The sequence below is a fragment of the Micromesistius poutassou genome, assembly GCF_964030765.1.
Source record: "Micromesistius poutassou genome assembly, chromosome: 17".
NCBI classification, from domain to species: Eukaryota; Metazoa; Chordata; class Actinopteri; order Gadiformes; family Gadidae; genus Micromesistius; species Micromesistius poutassou.
In genome coordinates, this window is record NC_140287.1 from 5,437,081 (window position 1) to 5,455,397 (window position 18,317).

Here is an 18,317-nt window from a genome sequence, read left to right on the forward strand (position 1 = left end):
AACGTTTAAGGAAGTCAAATGAATTAGGTAGTCGAGCGTCAAAGGTTTTACTTGCAATAAACTCGCAAAAACACTCACTGGGTGTTTTAATTAGACTAAACACACCCTGCACACACGCCCTACACACACACTCTCTCTCTCTCTCTCTCTCTCTCTCTCTCTCTCTCTCTCTCTCTCTCTCTCTCTCTCTCTCTCTCTCTCTCTCTCTCTCTCTCTCTCTCTCTCTCTCTCTCTCTCTCTCTCTCTCTCTCTCTCTCTCTCTCTCTCTCTCTCTCTCTCTCTCTCTCCCCCCCCCCCCCCCCTCCCTCCCTCCCTCCCTCCCTCCCGGCCATGGGTTCAGCTGATGTCGTCCACCAGCCGGGCGCCGTTGACGCCGCGGTAGGTCACCCTGCTGGGCCGCACCAGCACGCCGTGGCCCGGGCGGCACGTGAAGTAGCGGCGGCCGCCCACCGCGCCGTCGTTCTTCCCCCGGGGGCCCCGCAGCTCCAGGCCCAGCCACAGGCCCGGCGCAAAGTCCGCCGCGCCCACGTAGCGGACCAGCGCCGTCTCGTTGGCGCTGCTGAGCAGCACCTGCGCGCCCGCCCGGAGGCGGGCCTGCCCGTCGTGGGGGGGCGCGGGGGGGGGCGGGGGCGGGGCTGACGCTGCTCCGGCCGGACGTCCCGCCGCCGCCCCCCCGGCCCCCGCCGGCGCTGCTGTTGCTGCTGAGCGTGTTCCAGCGCTGGCGGTGGGGGAGGGAGCGGCGCCTGGTTGGGGGGTGGGTGGGGGGTGGGTGGTGGGTGGGGGGGGGGGGGGGGGGGGAGGAAGAAAGTAAAGCGATGGAGAGGGTGAGTGTAGTGAGGGGCGTCTCTGGCAGGAGAGTGGGATCCAGTGAGGGAGGGGTTTGAGGGGATTGATCCCGGGCGGTCTCCCTCATTATGCGTTGGCTATTTAACCGACGCGCCCTGCCGCTGACTCACACGGCCACGCCTCTTATCTGGACTGACTCTGTACCGCCAGGGCAAGAGGGGCAGGAGGAAGGCGAGAGGGAGGATAGAGAGGGGGGGGGGGCTGTTCAAAAAGAGGGAGAGAGACACAGAGAGAGAGACACAGAGACACAGGGAGAGAGACACAGAGACACAGGGAGAGAGACACAGGGAGAGACACAGAGACACAGGGAGAGAGACAGAGAGAGAGAGACACAGAAACACAGGGAGAGAGACACAGAGACACAGGGAGAGAGACACAGAGAGAGAGACACAGAGACACAGGGAGAGAGACACAGAGACACAGGGAGAGAGACAGAGAGAAAGAGACACAGAGACACAGGGAGAGAGACACAGAGACACAGGGAGAGAGACACAGAGAGAGAGACACAGAGACACAGGGAGAGAGACACAGAGACACAGGGAGAGAGACACAGAGACACAGGGAGAGAGACACAGAGAGAGACACAGAGAGAGAGGCAGAGAGAGAGAGAGAGAGACACAGAGACACAGGGAGAGAGACACAGAGACACAGGGAGAGAGACACAGAGACACAGGGAGAGAGACAGAGAGAGAGACACAGAGACACAGGGAGAGAGACACAGAGACACAGAGACACAGGGAGAGAGACACAGAGACACAGAGAGAGAGACACAGGGAGAGAGACACAGAGACACAGAGAGAGAGACACAGAGACACAGGGAGAGAGACACAGGGAGAGAGACACAGAGAGAGAGGCAGAGGAGAGGGATGGTTTGATGGTACCTGTTCACGGGGCTCCTGGGGCTGCTGTCCTTCTGGGAGGCGATGGCGGTGGACGTGCTGAAGCTGCGCCGGATGCTCCCTGGAGCGGTACGGAAACGTAAATAAACGTAAATAAGCTGAATAGAGTCAAATAAGTGTAAATAAACGTATAAAAAAAACGTCAATAAACGTATGAAAGTGGAAAACACAACATCAACATACAGAACCCTGACGCAGAGGCATAAAAATGCCTCCCGACCGTATATTATGCAAAACAACAAACCGTGATAACCCAGCACTAGGCGCGATGATGGGTAATCAGCACGGCGCGCGGGTCCGGAATACATTATGTCACCCGCAGACGGAGGAAAGACGTGAATAAACAAAAAAAAACTGAAATATAAAGAGATGAGTCACCAGTAAAGGGGCGGTGGAGCCGCGAGGAGGAGAGCTCTGAGAGGCAGTCGACAGACCCATGGATCCTTTGGAGAAGGAGATAAACACACACACACACACACACACACACACACATTAGGGTATACAGGCTGCCACGTGGGCAGTGTCGTTGATAAATCGGCATCCGTTCTGCAGAGATACATTCCTGACGTATGTCGTTGAACATGTGGGTATACAGGCGACCCCCGGTTACACTGTACATCGCGACGATGAATTATGTTGTCGACGGGACGCCGTCCGTGCTCGACACTCGAGTCGCAAGCTGTGCGTTTGAACCCCTGAACATCAAAAGTACTTCCAGGTCAAATGAGCATGGCGATGCAGGAGGGGGTGACCGGTGTAAAGTTAGTTACATGTTAAATATTCATGGCGTGCCACGTGGCTGGCTGAGTGCAGAATGCTGTGCATCAAATGAATACCAAACAGCACACTAACCCTACCCTGTGGGCGCCAGCCTTCTGCTCAAGCATTACTCTCACAAGGGCAATATTTAGTTTATTTTCATCCACTTTTACCAGATTGGCCTATGCGTACCTGGACACTTAGGTATTGTGTGGAAGTTGTAGTTTTGATAAGGCAGAGGGCAATGGGGTGTAGTTTAAATCGGGTTAGCAAGTTTCTGGTTTACATTGTGTGCATGTCGCCTTCCACACGAGACCCTTTACAATATCATTTTGACCATTTTGAGATGTGCTATGGAAATTTAAATTATTTTGATTATAAGTCTCTGCTGTCCATGGTGCATTTGGGGGGGCATGTGGCAGTGTATGTGTGCATGTGGCAGTGTGTGTGTGAGAGCGTGGCAGTGTGTGTGTGTGCGTGTGCATGTGGCAGTGTGCGTGTGGCAGTGTGCATGTGGCAGTGTGTGTGTGTGTGTGTGTGTGTGTGTGCATGTGGCAATGTACATGTGCGTGTACGTGTGTGTCTGGCAGTGTGTGTGTGTGTGTGTGTGTCAGTGTGACAGTGTGTGTGTGTGTGTGTGTGTGTGTGTGTACAAGCCTTAGTTAAATAATTCTATGTTTTATAAGGACAGCATAATTCATATCGTTTACATCCACCATCGTTCCGCCTGGTGTGAAAGCTCACGCAGTCGACAGTATAGAGAAAAACAACTTGGGGACGACGACAGTTGGCTAATTATAAATCAGCAGATAACCATAAATGTCCGGGTTCTACAAATCGAAGTGCTAACACATTTGTGAATAAACAATGATTTGCAGGGAACATTTATCACTGTTGTTTTCAGTCTTTGTGTGGTAAACCGACAGTGATATGGGTGGGTGAAATCGTGCTCTTTAATCAGATGGCGCCATCTACTCAGCTTAACTTCAGCCAGAAAGATATCAGGGCTCATATGCAGCCGGGGAAAAATCATCCACAGCCCCCCCTCCTCCCACCCCCCGCCCCCCCTAACAGAGAGAGGCCAGATAAATCCTGTTATTGACAACTGTCCGACTTTGTGCATTTTTCATGAGTCTCGCGGTGGCGATGACACCGGTCTGGACCTCAAAAGTCATTATATTACCAGACAGCCCGCACGGAGCAATGAGCAGGCAGCAGGTAGATGACGAAGGGAACGGCCTCATCGTGTTCACTAAAGGGAAGGCGCGCCCCCACGGAACAGTGCATCAGGAAACTAAATAAATAAGTGAACAAGGGCTTAATTACTTCTTTTTTTTGCTTCTCCCCCTAATGGGCGCTGATAGGTTCTGACAATGGGAGGAAAAAGGGAGTCGAGAGCCATTCAGTGGATGGAGAGAGAGAGAGAGATTCTCCATTCGAGGAGTGATACATGCTCCGCTGAGTGCACCGATACGGATCCCCAGGTTCGTTAGGAGGAAGAAAGACAGACACACAAAGGAAGACGACATTAGGGAGGAATGGTGGGGACCGAGAAGACAGTGTTGATCTTCCACTCCTTTTATGTTTTTTGGCATGTGGGGAAAACGTAAAGGGGTGATATTATGCCACCAGGTGTGAGTGTGATTATATACATTACCATAGCCGTTTGAAAATCAGCCTTGTCCTGTGTTTTAGTGGCATCACAAGTGGGTGATTCCACCCAGAAAAAAGGCAGATTATTTTCAAACGGCTTGTCCCACTCACACCTGGTGGCGTAACATCAGAGAGTCTTTTTTATAGGAAAAGCGGTGGCGGTGAAGATGGCGACTGAAGGAACTCCACCACAGTGGATCGTGGGCACACATTGGCAGAGGAAGACACGTAAAACTGATGAAGCTCAAGGGGGGAAAGGTTGATTAATAACACTGTATCCCGCGGACGTCCCTCTGAGTTTACCATCACCACCGCCACATATACAACCAAACAAGCACACCAAAGTCACAGAAGCAGTAGTTAACCTACTTCAGTTCAAATCTAGAGTCATTTTTCGCCCGTGGGAGCGCGTAGGGATATAACCTGCTGTTCTGCTTGTGAGAATTTATGTCTGACAATGCTTTTGTTTAGACCTCTATATCCATTGGATTAAGGAGCCTCCAAAAATAGCTGCTCTATGCTCCTGTTGCACTTTGTCTGGGCGCCAAGCCTAATCTAATCTGAGGAAGAACCAGGGCCTGCAGCAGATCTGTTCCCCTGGCATATGAATAGGTCAACATGGGTGGTGTGTGGGAGAGGCTGCAGTCAGATCAGAGCATCAACCAGGGGAGGAGGCATACAGTACATACATACATACATACATACATACATACAGGTGCTAGGAGATGCTGTCATTGGTGTTATAGTAGGTCTGAGCTCTCAGTTTAGTATTCAGATATGCAACATTTCTTAAAAGCGCTAACTCAACTTGATTTTAATGTGTGGAAATAATTAAGTGAAAGATATTTAGTATTTTAAGAGTTTGCTTTTGTTGGGACACCACTTCATTGCAGTGAGTATCTATCTATCTATCTATCTATCTATCTATCTATCTATCTATCACTTTCTTACACTATGTGTTTCTAATGGATGCCATGGATATTTTACTGAACATACATCTATATATATATATATATATATATATATTAATAGTGTTTGTTTTCTCAAGTGGGCTTTTGTTTCGTAAGGCAACGGCAGCTAGTGTGTGAGTATATATATATATATATATATATACACAGAGCCGTTTTAATATTCAACAATCCTAAACGAGGCATGCATAGTCATTAAGAACAATCGCTATCTATCAGCGGGGGGGCTGCTGTGGCTGGCTCATTACAAGGGGCCACATTATGTTTTAGTTAAGCGCTGTGTGGGGCCCCGGGGCCACTGGTCTGACAAGGCTGGCTCTCATTGATCACTGCTGTCGGGGGGGCCACCTTTTTCCACAGTCGGGGCCAAATCAAACATGCCAACAATACTGCAAATTAGAGTGTCCAAAGCAGCTCATTACGGCCCTCAGATGTAGTGATGAGGGCTGTGAACACACAACCTCCAGACGTGGTGCACAAAGAACCACAACCTTCAACCCTAAAGAGCCCTTCAAGGGGCATTGTGACACACACACACACACACACACACACACACACACACACACACACACACACACACACACACACACACACACACACACACACACACACACACACACACACACACACACACTTTTGTGATGAATCTGGGTGCACTCACCTCTGGACCCGTGATGGCGGTGCGAAGACGCCATGTTTGGGTGGGCAGCTGAAGTATCTCAGGCCCCCCACCGATCCGTCATTCTTCCCACTGGGCTTGTCCAGCTCGATGCCCAACCAGAGCCCTGGGCACACAGACACACGGTGGGACGTCACGAGACGAATAGACCCCCAGCCAGAGTGAGCTAGCCCAGTGTGCCAAAAGCATTTCTTAAACCACTCAATTGCCAATAGAGAAGACCCTTTTGTCTTGTAAAGTGCCCAGAGTAGAAAGATGGCGAGCATTACACCCAAGGATACACTATTGGGCAAGGTTTTTATTGAGGTAGTTCTTCTCGCATTAAAAAGCAATAAAGCACAATTTCAGATACTGGCACTTTGGTCGCTGATCTACAGCGTTCTGCATTTGATAAGTAACAATAGTACTGCAGTAAAAGTGTCGACAGTACAATGATCCATTATGTTCATTTCTATAAAACCGCACTCATGGACTTTCTCCACCTCCACACGTCCGCTCAATATGCTATTGAGCCATTATTGTATCATCATCATCATCTCCTAGTTCCAAAACTCGAAGTAACCAGCCAGCCCCGAGCCCCTGGTTCAGGGGCGCTGCGGGCAAAGTTCCTTCAACATAATGTGTAAGGTGCTGTGTGTAGCATTTAGTGGAATGGACTGAGCAAAGATTTTTACATAATATTCACAAGTATGTTTTAAGTATTGTATGATCTTTTAAGAACTGTTGTGTTTTCGTTACCGTGGGGAGAGCCCTTTATATCTACATAGAGAGAGGGTCCTCTTCCACGGAGGCTGCCATCTTGTACTGCCATGTTTCTACAGTGGCCCAGAACGGACAAATGGTTCTAATCTAGAGAGTTCAAAAATTATTATTTTTTTCCCCAGAGTTCAGTTTTTTGGTGCTCAGGGTAGTAGGAAGAAGGGGGCGTGTTATTCCCATGGCTACGAACTATTTGTGGTGATTTTCTAGTGACGTTGTTGTTTCGGAGCGTTATAATGAGCGAGGCTGTATACTTTGTGCCAGAAGGAGCACCACACATCCACACACACCTTGGCGTTACACTATTACTGTCCTAGAAGCTGGTGCCTTTTAAAAAAATAACGTCACACTCTCATTGCAAACCTCCTGATACAATTTTCCATAAGTGTCTTGGAAGCTAAACTCTCTGGTCGCGGCCGTCAACATCCACCGCCTGGTATCGCCCAGTGAAGACAAGCTTATGCCCCGTGCTTTGATCAGAATACCCTATGTATTCAGAGGATTCAATTATAATGAGTTTCGCTTTTTAATCCGAATGTAAAACAGTGTAGCGGGGGGCTGCTCGCAGAGGAGGAGGATTATGATAAATGGGCTGGCTTCTTTAATAAATCCACGTTTAGGAGACCATTAGTTTTCTGGGCCGTTTCCCTGTTTGATAACCTCAAATAGGCCATCACTCTTTTGGAGAAAGTTGGCATCCAAGACTAAACCATTGTGATACAGCTGCACACTGTCGCGTTATCAAAATCAATCTGTATTCACGTACCGCAGCACAGGTAAACACTGGTTTGTAGGCCAGATGAATGATCTATACGTATAACAGAAAGCTTTTTCACCAAACCAAGCTTTTGCTACTAAATCTACACACTTTTTTGACCTATAACTAAATAGGATAATAAATACATACATATAAAACACATAAACTGGCAATTTAAAAAAGTAGCATTGTGTAGCGTCTAACCTTACAATTGTAATTGCTTGGTACGCTTGGTATGAATATCTTTACATCTTTTTTTTCTTTTATATCTCAATATATATCCCCCCCCACAAGCCATGCAGTGCAAAATAACAACTATTTTCCTTGTGTTCGGTCTGATTAGAAGAGGAACAAATTAACTAGTAGTTGAATTGAAAAAAAGAACAGGAAAATGTCAAATGAAAAACATATTTCACTTAACGTATAAATATTATAGTTGTACCCTTGAATCTCCATGTTCAAGGCGATTTTCCAGTTTTTAAGTAAGAATATGCAAACATGTTTATTACAGATCTCTTTACACAAGCGTCCTGACTCAACTTGCTGTTTAGAAACGCCATTTGATGGCGATTTGATTTAAGGGTCAATCTGTTTCAAAACGGATACCTATACCTTGGTATAGTTATTATTATATAGTTATTTTACAAATGTCATTTCTTAAACACACAGTTTAACAACACAGTTCTGAGAGTTAACAACTCCTTTTTGAGATTTTATCTGTTTCTGTTTGTGAACTTAAACAGCCAACACACAAGTTCTCCTCTTTTTAATTTAAAAACATGTGCTAAGCCTGTGCTATTAACCATGCTGCCTCAGCTATGCTCTAATCACCATTAACTCCGGCAACACAGCAATCACTGGCATGTCCATGACTTTGCCCTTGCTAAAGAGCACTGTGCTTTAAGGACACTGAAATCGACCCAATCCCAATTATATTCATTACCAGCGACCAGCGCAAACTCCAGAGATGACAGCAATATTTTATTAATGCAAGAATTAAATATTAAAACGGAAGCTCCAAGGTCTTTCTGTCTTTATCTTGAAGTTAAAGCCCTATTAGCCAAACCTTTAAGCCACAACTTACATTGCAGGCAGAGATCAAATCCTAATTATTTTTTCATAGATGGAAAAATATCAAGTTCATAGTTTGCCGGTTTCACTCCCACTTCTCCAGTCAGAGTTATAAAGAAAATGAGTTTTCATTAGTTACAGTCGGAAAAGAGCTACCGCGGTAAGACAAACTTCATCATCATGAAGTGAATGAATGTGGGGTGTGAACGCAGCCCTGGCGTCCTGCACTGAGGGAAGGGATGACCTCTGACCTGGAGCAAAGCTGGTCTGGCCGCAGAACTGCACCACGCCGGTCCTCTGGCCCACCACTAGGACGCGCTCTCCCACGTGCACATCCGGGCCCTCGAACACCGAGCTGCTGGCCGACGGGGTCCGGCTCCGGGGACCTGCGAAGGGGGCGGGGGTGGAAGGGTGATTTTATCCCAGTTCTTCTTTACGATGGCGTGTTTCATATTGACCCTTTTTCCTGCATGTTTGTTGGATATGATAATGAAAAATCTCACACGTTAGCACTAGGATATGGTATGAACGATTTATGCAATATTTCACGCACAGTAGATGAACAGGAGGACTACAGCACCCGACTACATTACACAAATCATATCTTTTCTAGACAAATTCCTTATTAATCATGGATAAAAATAAATCTCATTGTAGACACTTTAAATATGTATGTTCCTACATCTTATCCTCCATGGCCCGCATGCAAATCAAGGCTCTGTCTAGTCTCACAAATCTGATTTGAGATTCATCTCTTAAGTCTGATGGCAGATGAGCTGAAAACCTGCTGAACTAGGTTTTCTTTCGCTTCATATTTGTTTCCACCAATCGTGTTGCTGGAGGCGGAGAGCTGTAAACAGGTCATTGGTAAACAAGCCCTGCCTTCTGGATTCTTCATCCACTCACGTATACTTGCGTATTCTTTGGTGAAATATATCAGTAAGGAAACAGGAAAGAGAGTGCAACCCTGCTACTCGCAGCTGCTGTTTTCTGGCCCCGTCTCGCCCTTGAAGTTCTGCTACAACATACTAGGACTGCTTGATCCGAGATGAAGTTATCTCTAGACACTTTCACACACCTGCCTGAGCAAGTGATCAACAACCAAGGTAGCATTATGTAGGAGTCCAGGGCGATGGTGTTGAAACCACACAAACTTCAGGGCATTTTGAGCTTATGTTTAGCATTCAACCACAGCATATGTGGCAGTGTGCTTGTACAACAACGCAAAGAAGGCTGGCCAGGATGCAGCAGATGGACAAAATGGAGCCCCACAGAGGATTGTTTATGACGCTAATGTCTTTCACTTCAAAACACTAAACAGGAGGACAGAAGGCGCGCAGGCCTTTATCATGCCATGCATTATAAACAATATACATATGCATGTCTCTTCATATATGTTCACACACACACACACACACACACACACACACACACATATGGTATGGATGGTAACTCAACCTCACTCTATCGTATATATAAAATAAAATATGACAATACAGATACAGCCGATGGTTTGATCCACGCAGATGTGATGGTCCATGACATCTGATCGGCCCTCTTGGGTAGAGAGCCTGATACGAAGCAAGGGTCTGTGATGTCACCAGCACAAGCGGAAGGGACTGACAGCGAACTATGACACACTATGATGAATGTACATGGAGGTAGTATACAGAAACATAGATGTAGAAACATATATAAGTTCATATAGGTGTATATATAAATATATCAGTGGCGGCTGGTGGTTTTTAAGGTGAGGGAGGACGGACTGCACGCTTGGGTGCCATTGGCCTGCTTGCACTGTTAGTGGTGCATGGTGGCATAAGTATGTGAGACTGACATTGTTTCAGGGTGTTTTGGTGAACGACAAAATAGCAGGGAGGGATAATTATGTGAATACAATTATTACAAATCCACCAGTGGCAGCATTGTGCTGGTGGGCAGCACGTCTTGGACTACAAGGGCAGAAGGAAAGGATGCAAAGCCAATTAGTCAAATCAGGCCTACTCTTGATTTGTAAAACTAAATAAAAAAATCTGGGCCCATCATTGGGCCGATTTTTGCCCTCAATGACTGAAGCTATTGGTTGTAATTTGTTTATTATGTTTATAATTATGTTTATTTTCATTATGTATATATTTTTCAATTGTTTTAAGAAAAATGAAGACACAAGTGATTTCAGAATAACGGCGTGTGTAGCTCCATGTTTTCGCCACCCTCTCAGACGGCTTGGTAACCCAACGGAGGAGTGTCGAAAAATAGGTAGGCTCAGCACGTTTATTTCGGGAGCTTGCCTTTTGGCGGTGGAAACGCCAATATAAGCGAACCGAGCCGAACCGAGCCACACCGCTCGGTGGAAACGCCATAAGCGAACAGAGCCGCACTGTACCGCCACGAACAGTAGCGCACCGCTCGGTGGAAAGTGAAATGAGGCATACAACTGAGCGGGTTCGTTGGTTCTCGTAGCCTAGAGACTTGAGGGGATAAATCCTCCCTCCGGGCTGCTCCACAGCCAGGGCTCCTGCTTATTGGTTCAAAGCGCAGCCAGGGCTCCAGCCTATTCGTGAATAGACGTTGACGCGATTCAGATCCCTTAGCTAGTCCCACCCACTCAGAAGAGGACTTTCCTCCTCTCTCCCGTTGACCCCCATGTTATCCACCGGCCGCCAGTAGTTCCCGAGAAATGAATGGGAGTCAATGGAGGCTGAGGGAGGAACGTACTCCCCAAAGTCATATTCAATAGGCGATAGGTGGTGCTAATGTCCCTTTACCCAGGGAAACAAACATGACATATACAAAGGCATTAAAGTAGTCATATTTAATGGCATTGATTCATTACAGTAGTCTGGGCAATCTACACTTTTTATTCTCAACAATGTTAAGGAGGATCTTCCTCCCTCTCCTCACTGGAGAAGCCTCCACTGAAATATATATATATCCAGTATACATCAATATACATCAATATATTATATCCAAATCATCAAAGCATAGATCCATACAATGCAGACGGTAACACCATCCAAACGTAAACAGCTGTAGTAAACGGTGGGTCGAAGCGTACCTGTCCTCGCCAGGATGGTCGTCGTGGACGACGCAGAAGGACGCGGCGGCGCCTCGCCCATGGGACCGGGCGACACGCGCTCCCGACGCTGTCTGGCGGGGGGCCGTTGCCGTAGCGATGGCCGGGTTCGCGCGGCGGGCACGTGGCGAGACTCCAGTGAGGAAGACGAGGAGGAGAGCGATCGAGAGAGGCCGCCTGGGGATTGGACGGAGAAAGACGGTCGGCTTAGAGAGAGTGTGAGAGTGTGTGTGTGTGTGTGTGTGTGTGTGTGTGTGTGTGTGTGTGTGTGTGTGTGTGTGTGTGTATGTGCAGCCAGTGGGGGGGGGGGGGGGGGGCGCGAAAGCACTTAAAAGAAAGAAGCAATTCAATTCACACAGAGTGCATACAACTCAGACAGCCATCTGAAATCACTTCAATAGCATGCATCAAGTCTGCATGTCAACAGTCAGCCTCTGAATGCAGGAGGGAAATCGACTCTTGATATTCTACTGCCGTTAATCACACTGCAAAAAAAAAAGACTGATTTGCCTTACTTACCCCTTAATACCAAACCTCTTCCATCAGTATGGACTTTAACTGCTGTGTGAACTATAGCACCTAATTGGATCATTTTCTTTCTTTTTCACTTTTACCCCAGGATATTTTACTACAGCTTACTTTATGGATTACCTTTTTCCAGATCATTTCCCATGATTCTCTGGCGCTTTTTTTCTGACAAAAGGCTTCTATATTACATCAATGCCTTGCATGGGTTTCATTATGTGCGCTGCTCTCACAGACTGAACCTAGGCTTTTATGCTAATGGAACATTAAGGTCACTCTAATGCTTCAGACATATATTAAGGAGCTCTTTCTGGGTGGGAATCAATAAATTAAGGCTACTTCAATTATGTGAAGCCCGATTTGATCATTATTATTTGACCTTTTGAAAATGTTTTCCATTAACCACGACAGTGGTCGGAGACCAAGTGAACACCGCAACCTGCCATTAGAGATGTTTACCTTCCAATAAACCTTGGAATATGAATATCTGGATATTGATAGTTAGGTTGAGGTATTAAGGCACACTGAACACCCAGTGAGGCTTGCAGGCTGTGGGGATACCTGCCTTTCCCAGAGGGCTCTCCTTCAGACCCCTGATTGGGACCGGGGGAAACTTTCTGATTATCTGGAGATAGTTTGACACTTGACGACAAGCCTTTTCAGCCACAAACAGATGGGAAAATAAAAGAGAGAGAGAGTCATTGACAACTATTTAGGGACTGAACGGCATTCATCATTCATTCGTCGATGAGGAGTAATAGTGACGAGTGTAAAATGGGCTGATCGAGAGTATAAGAGTATAAGAGTTCAAGCTGTATTCATAACATTTGGGAAAGGAATAGAAATCAAGAGGAAAAGAAAAATGAGGAAAAGTAGTTACGATTGGATTTGGAGCAATTATAAAGATATAATGGATAAAATAAGCGATTCAAACAGGGTATATATGATGCAAGGACGGAACATAAAACCAAATAGGCCAAACAAAATGCAAAGAAGATGAGATCTGAGAAGGTTGACCACCGAGTGCAGCATGACATTGCAGAGCGGAAACGCTATTGTGAAAATACAGTTTTGTTGAGATTGGGCCAAGGCTATTCCACTGGAACACGGTGGTACAAAACACTCTTTATGTCCCAAAGGAACAGTCAAAGCCACAAAAGAACTCCGGTAGCATTGAAAGGTGATAACCAAAGACAAGGACTAAAATGGCGCTGTGATTACTGTTAATGAATACCAAACCCTTTGAGAGGTAAACCAATCAAGCTGCTTAATCTGCACCGAGGCCCATCACTTATATTATGTTACTTAAACCAAGATAGATTAATGGTGTGAGTTGCACTGATAATTGATCCAAATAATTATACCCAACAGCTCGAGTGAGACGATGGAAGATGCAAGCCTTTATTCACGCGCCACACGTCCAAAGATTATACAGCAGGTGTCACAGCGTGATGTGACAATCACTTAGATCAGTGCAAAGACTCTGATCTCTGCAGGAGAATAAATCGAATCACCGCAACGATACGTTTAAAAAGTGTCTATATCATCAATATTGATTATCATTTCATCTCAGACGTCTCAAACCTCCTCCTGTCCATCAGCCCCAACAAAAACTGGAACCCGACATCCAAACATCCCTGGTAGCCTCTCCTGTCCCGGGCCAAAACCCTTCTGTCTCTTTCCATCCCTTCCCCACACTGGCGTTGACTCGATGCGACAGGCTGCAGTAAAGGCCGAGGCTTTCCGGGGCTCATGCGAAAGGCAAGAGAGGGCCCGTTCTATAAACACACGGGGCCTTAAAGGCTCCGGGTGACATCCTCTAATAGTGACTCTGCTGGATCTGTCCATACTGATTAGGAAGACGACCGCCTTCCACAATTACCCAACTGATCCGCAGATGCATGCCGGTGTTGGTCAGGCCCGTGATGCCAATGTTAATGGGAGGTAAAAGAAAAGAGGTTAAAAAAAAACCCTGATGTTGGCCCACGGAGTTGGTGCCTGGGGGGGAAACTCTTGACGAAAGGCCCCCACGGAAAAGTACTTGGTCATAAATTAGCCCTCTTCCTAGGTTATAGGTTGGCGTTTATACGCGTGCGCCCGTACAGGCACGCCAAACAGCCACAAACCTCTGCCGTGATGAATGGCTGCCTAGCTGTTCAGCCTGTCTATGCCCTAGTTATTAAACCCTACTTAATTGGACTATCAATCACGGCAATCCAGAGGCCACTATGAGGTCCACTATTCAAGTCACGTCCAGATCAATAGGCCCCCCTCTCAAAAAGCACTGAATATAACACCCCCTCAATAGAGTTAAATAGACTAGAGGGCGCGACGGCTATAAAGACTCAGCAAAACAGGTTCCCTTGGAATGAACTCAGGTGAGTTGGAATCTATTTCGAGTGGACGATCAGTCAAAAGTTGTTGATGTGGATGTCCCGAGGAACTGTGAAACCGTGGCCTTGTCAGTGGAGAAAGCCATAGATTTTACACTTTGGCGCCGGTTCAGAAGCCACTTCTGGATTCCACAAGGATTCCATGAAGATTTATACCGGCCCCGGAATCGATAAATCTGACCGTGAAGTGACACTCCTCACACAGGTTATGAGACTTGAGGACGACTTTTCTTTACACAAATGAGGCCATCAGTTGAATCCATGACTCGGCACTGTAGCCCCCGGGCTTTTATACGAGCTGTCAGACTTCGGTGCCTGCGCGGATGATGATTGCGGCCACTTAAACAACCTTTACAGCAACACAGCCAATCGGGTTCTATTGACATATTAACCTCAGGCAATAATGATGAACTGGTTTCTGCTGTAACTAGTGAGCGCTGTCATTTTCTGGTACACAGTAAAATGCTATTGTTGTAAGTGTCAGAATGAGGGGGGGAGGAGGGCGGGGTGTTGGAAATAGTATTCCACAATACGTGAAAGTGAGCGGTAATGTAGTAAGAATGGGGCCCAGTGCCCACTTACACCTTTATTTTTTTCTGTCATTTCATGTAAATTACCCCAAGAATAGTGGGGGATCCAGAAGTGCAGAATGCCATTGCTATTAGTGCTTAGAAGGGTGGCTGGTGTCCCAGACAGCCGCAAGTCCATCTCTACAAAGACTTGTTTAAATCCCTTGGGAGACGTTTTTTGGAAAGGATTTGGATTGTGGGATAAGGCCAGTGTAATTTGTTGTAATGTTTCCTTAATGCTCATATCCCCAAGGAAATGACCAGAAGTGACAATGAACAGCAGATAGCAGTAGACTGCAGTAGACTCCCACTCAAGTAAGGCGACACATTTAAAAACCAATCACTGAGCCACCCTGTTGCTACTCCACAGCACATTCCACCACGCTCTAGCGGGATTTCTCACCTTTGGGGAGCACACTGTTGTTCTTCCAGAAAATATGAGTGTGGTAGGGAAGGCAGGATGCGTGCACCGCGGTTTGTTTACTGGCTTTCCGTCCCGCTGTGGGCTCACCAAAGCTCTCCCAGGCAAAGGTGAAAAAGTCTCTGTACATTGTACTGATGTGTTCCAGTGACCACTGCAACGGGACGGAGCGTGACTTGTTTTTAATACAAAGGGAAGTCTATTGGCTACAGAGCAACCCTTATATCTGCATTCGCGGGTGAGAGATACTCAAGAGAAACATTGTGGGCTCAGCGGATATGACTGTAATACCAATAGAATTATGCATGCTTTGTCCTGTGTTATTTCCCTTGCACTCGACATTTGTGAAGAATTTGGCCATTTTAATGGAATTACAGTCGCCATTAAATGGTAATGACAATGCTTGCAGGAGTGAGGGCACTGTTGTTTTGGCATTTTCCAAGATGTGTGGTATCTAATAACACATTATTGTATCGGGATCTCGTGAATCCAGCGCTTGGGGGACAGTGGAATGAGATAAACACTAACTAAGGGACAAAATAACCTTCCCAATACAAACCCTTATTTGCCCTGGCTCGAAACACATCCCAGTTATTGAGGCCTGCACCATTAAATACAGTATGTGACATGATTCCTGTTGAAGGCAATAAGTTGGATTTACTATTGTGCTTGACCCCTTTACGTACACCTTTTGTCCAAATACACGTTTTTGAGCTCCGAAAGGACTGTTGTTAAGCCATAGTCTAACATAAATGTTGTTTCCACTATTGGCTGTGTTGTGCCTGTGTGATGCAAGTTAGTTATAAAATGTAAGAAACAACGTGGGGAGCTTTTAAAAACAGTCAACCTTTTGCGTGACACTATCATCTTTTGTCTTCCTCCAACAGCCACTTCTAGAGGGAAAATAATCTATTTGGCAGAAATATTGCTTTGTTTACAAAACATCCTTGATTTAGACATAGAGGCTACTCAGTGGAAAGAAATTAAAAAAAATACTGTTATATAAACAAATTGTTTTTGAGAGTTCCCATCATGTTTTCCAAAGTATAATGCAGCTGTTGACATAAGTTGGCTGTGAAATCAATAGGCAATTAAAATGAATACAAAATTAATAAATCCATCCATTTGCGTCTTTGCAGTCAACTGAAACTATAGTATCCAATTACGTTTCTTAACGAGTTATTCTAAAGAAAAAGCATTGGGGCAACAGCCCATTCAGTGGACTTTCCTTGTTTTATTTATTCTTTTGCTTTTCGATTAAACATTTAGAAAAAATATATACATAATACAATTAGTCCAGCTATGAGTGTTTAGTTTATGTCAGCTCTTCTAGAATTTAATCAAATAACACACAAATTATTCCTCGATTAATAAGGATTCCAAAAAAGTACTTCAGGGACTGAGGCGGTACGGACCAATGCGGAGCACGACGTCAGGAACCCGGTAAACACCAGCGGTCTACAGCACTTATCCACTAATCCACCCAGGTGTGTGTGTGAGTGTCACGGCGTGCGCTGAGTGTCTGCTTCGTACCCGTGTTGACCTTGGAGGTGACGCGGGAGAGGTCGAGGCGTCGCGGGGGCCGCGGCGGCAGGGCCGCCCTGGGGGTCTGGCTCCGGCGTCGCTCCGAGCGCTTGCTGATCTTAGACAGGGGAGCGAAAATACCTGAAACAAGAAGCTACAGAAATTAAAAAGAGAAAATGGAGATAAAACAGTTAGAGCTACAGCAGCTTGAAACGGGTAAGCGAAGAAGAACGGAACAGAGGGGCTGTTCCGGAATTCTCTGAGGGAGGAGGGGAGGGGGGGGAGGAGGGGGGAGGGAAGCCGTGTACATACCGTGTTTGTTTTGACATGTGAAGTACTGCACCCCCGCCACCGAGCCGTCGTTCTTTCCCTCCGCCAGCTCCAGCTCCACTCCGGCCCACAGGCCCCCCGAGAACTCTGTGCTGCCGCAGAACCGCAAGATGCCCACCTGATGCACGCACGCACGCACACACGCGCAAGCACGCGCACACACACGCGAGGGCGATCATGGAGGTCAATCACGGTTCAACACTTTCTCACCATTCCAAAGCCGCAGACGCAGAGCATGATAATCAGGGGGTTACGGTGGTCTGACAAAGGGGCCGATGCTCGGTGCCTAATCACCTGCCATTACATGTTGTGTATGTCTGTGTACCTCCTCGAGACTCAGTTCAGCAGGAATCACTTCTCAATTGAATGTATGTTGGGAATAATCGGAATAGGGCTAGCCCCCACACCCACTACCCTAACCCCATCTCCACCATGTGGAGCGTCCATGTTTAGAAAAGCCTCAGCAGACAGACATAATTAAAAGGAGAATACTTATCAGAGTGTGGGACTGCACCAGAGAGCACAGGAGAGATAATAAGGTTTTGATTATCCAATCTGCAGAATTCACCACCCGCCTATTTACAGGCGCAAAGACCCCCAGTGTGGCATAAGAATTCATTAAGGTCTGATTCTCTCAGAGGCAACAACCAAACTGGCACAGAGTAGGCATTTTGTTTATCTGTCCATTACTATTTATAGCTGTGTGTGTGTGTGTGTGTGTGTGTGTGTGTGTGTGTGTGTGTGTGTGTGTGTGTGTGTGTGTGTGTGTGTGTGTGTGTGTGTGTGTGTGTGTGTGTGTGGGCATTTTTACACTGCCAAGCAGGTACGGTCGCGGCTTTTGCACAATGTCACTGTCTTGCCTGTGTAAAACCGAGGAGGTGTATTCCGCCTTCATCAAAGGCTCTCTTGGCTTTCTTGGTTCATTGGACTATGCAGGACAACAGAGAGCAGACCTCTTTAGAATAATTTGTATAGTCTGAATGTTTTTTTGTTTTGTTTTAATCCACTCGCATGCAAGAATGAGTAGACAACAGTAAACGCAATTAACTATTTACATGTGCAAAAACGCCAACATATTCTTTATTTTG

At 46.5% G+C, this 18,317-nt stretch overlaps 1 protein-coding gene across 1 annotated transcript in view; it reads right to left on the minus strand.

The window, feature by feature from the left end:
• Positions 1 to 333: 333 nt before the first annotated feature.
• LOC311362696 (CAP-Gly domain-containing linker protein 4-like) overlaps positions 334 to 18,317 on the minus strand; it is a 30,184-nt gene continuing 12,200 nt past the window's right edge. Inside the window, 10 exon segments of the mRNA XM_084482597.1 lie at positions 334 to 627; positions 629 to 743; positions 1,728 to 1,806; positions 2,124 to 2,188; positions 5,787 to 5,910; positions 8,643 to 8,777; positions 11,450 to 11,644; positions 12,558 to 12,647; positions 16,909 to 17,040; positions 17,212 to 17,347. Of these exon segments, the coding sequence (XP_084338723.1) occupies positions 337 to 627; positions 629 to 743; positions 1,728 to 1,806; positions 2,124 to 2,188; positions 5,787 to 5,910; positions 8,643 to 8,777; positions 11,450 to 11,644; positions 12,558 to 12,647; positions 16,909 to 17,040; positions 17,212 to 17,347 (1,362 nt within the window). The 3' untranslated portion in view covers positions 334 to 336.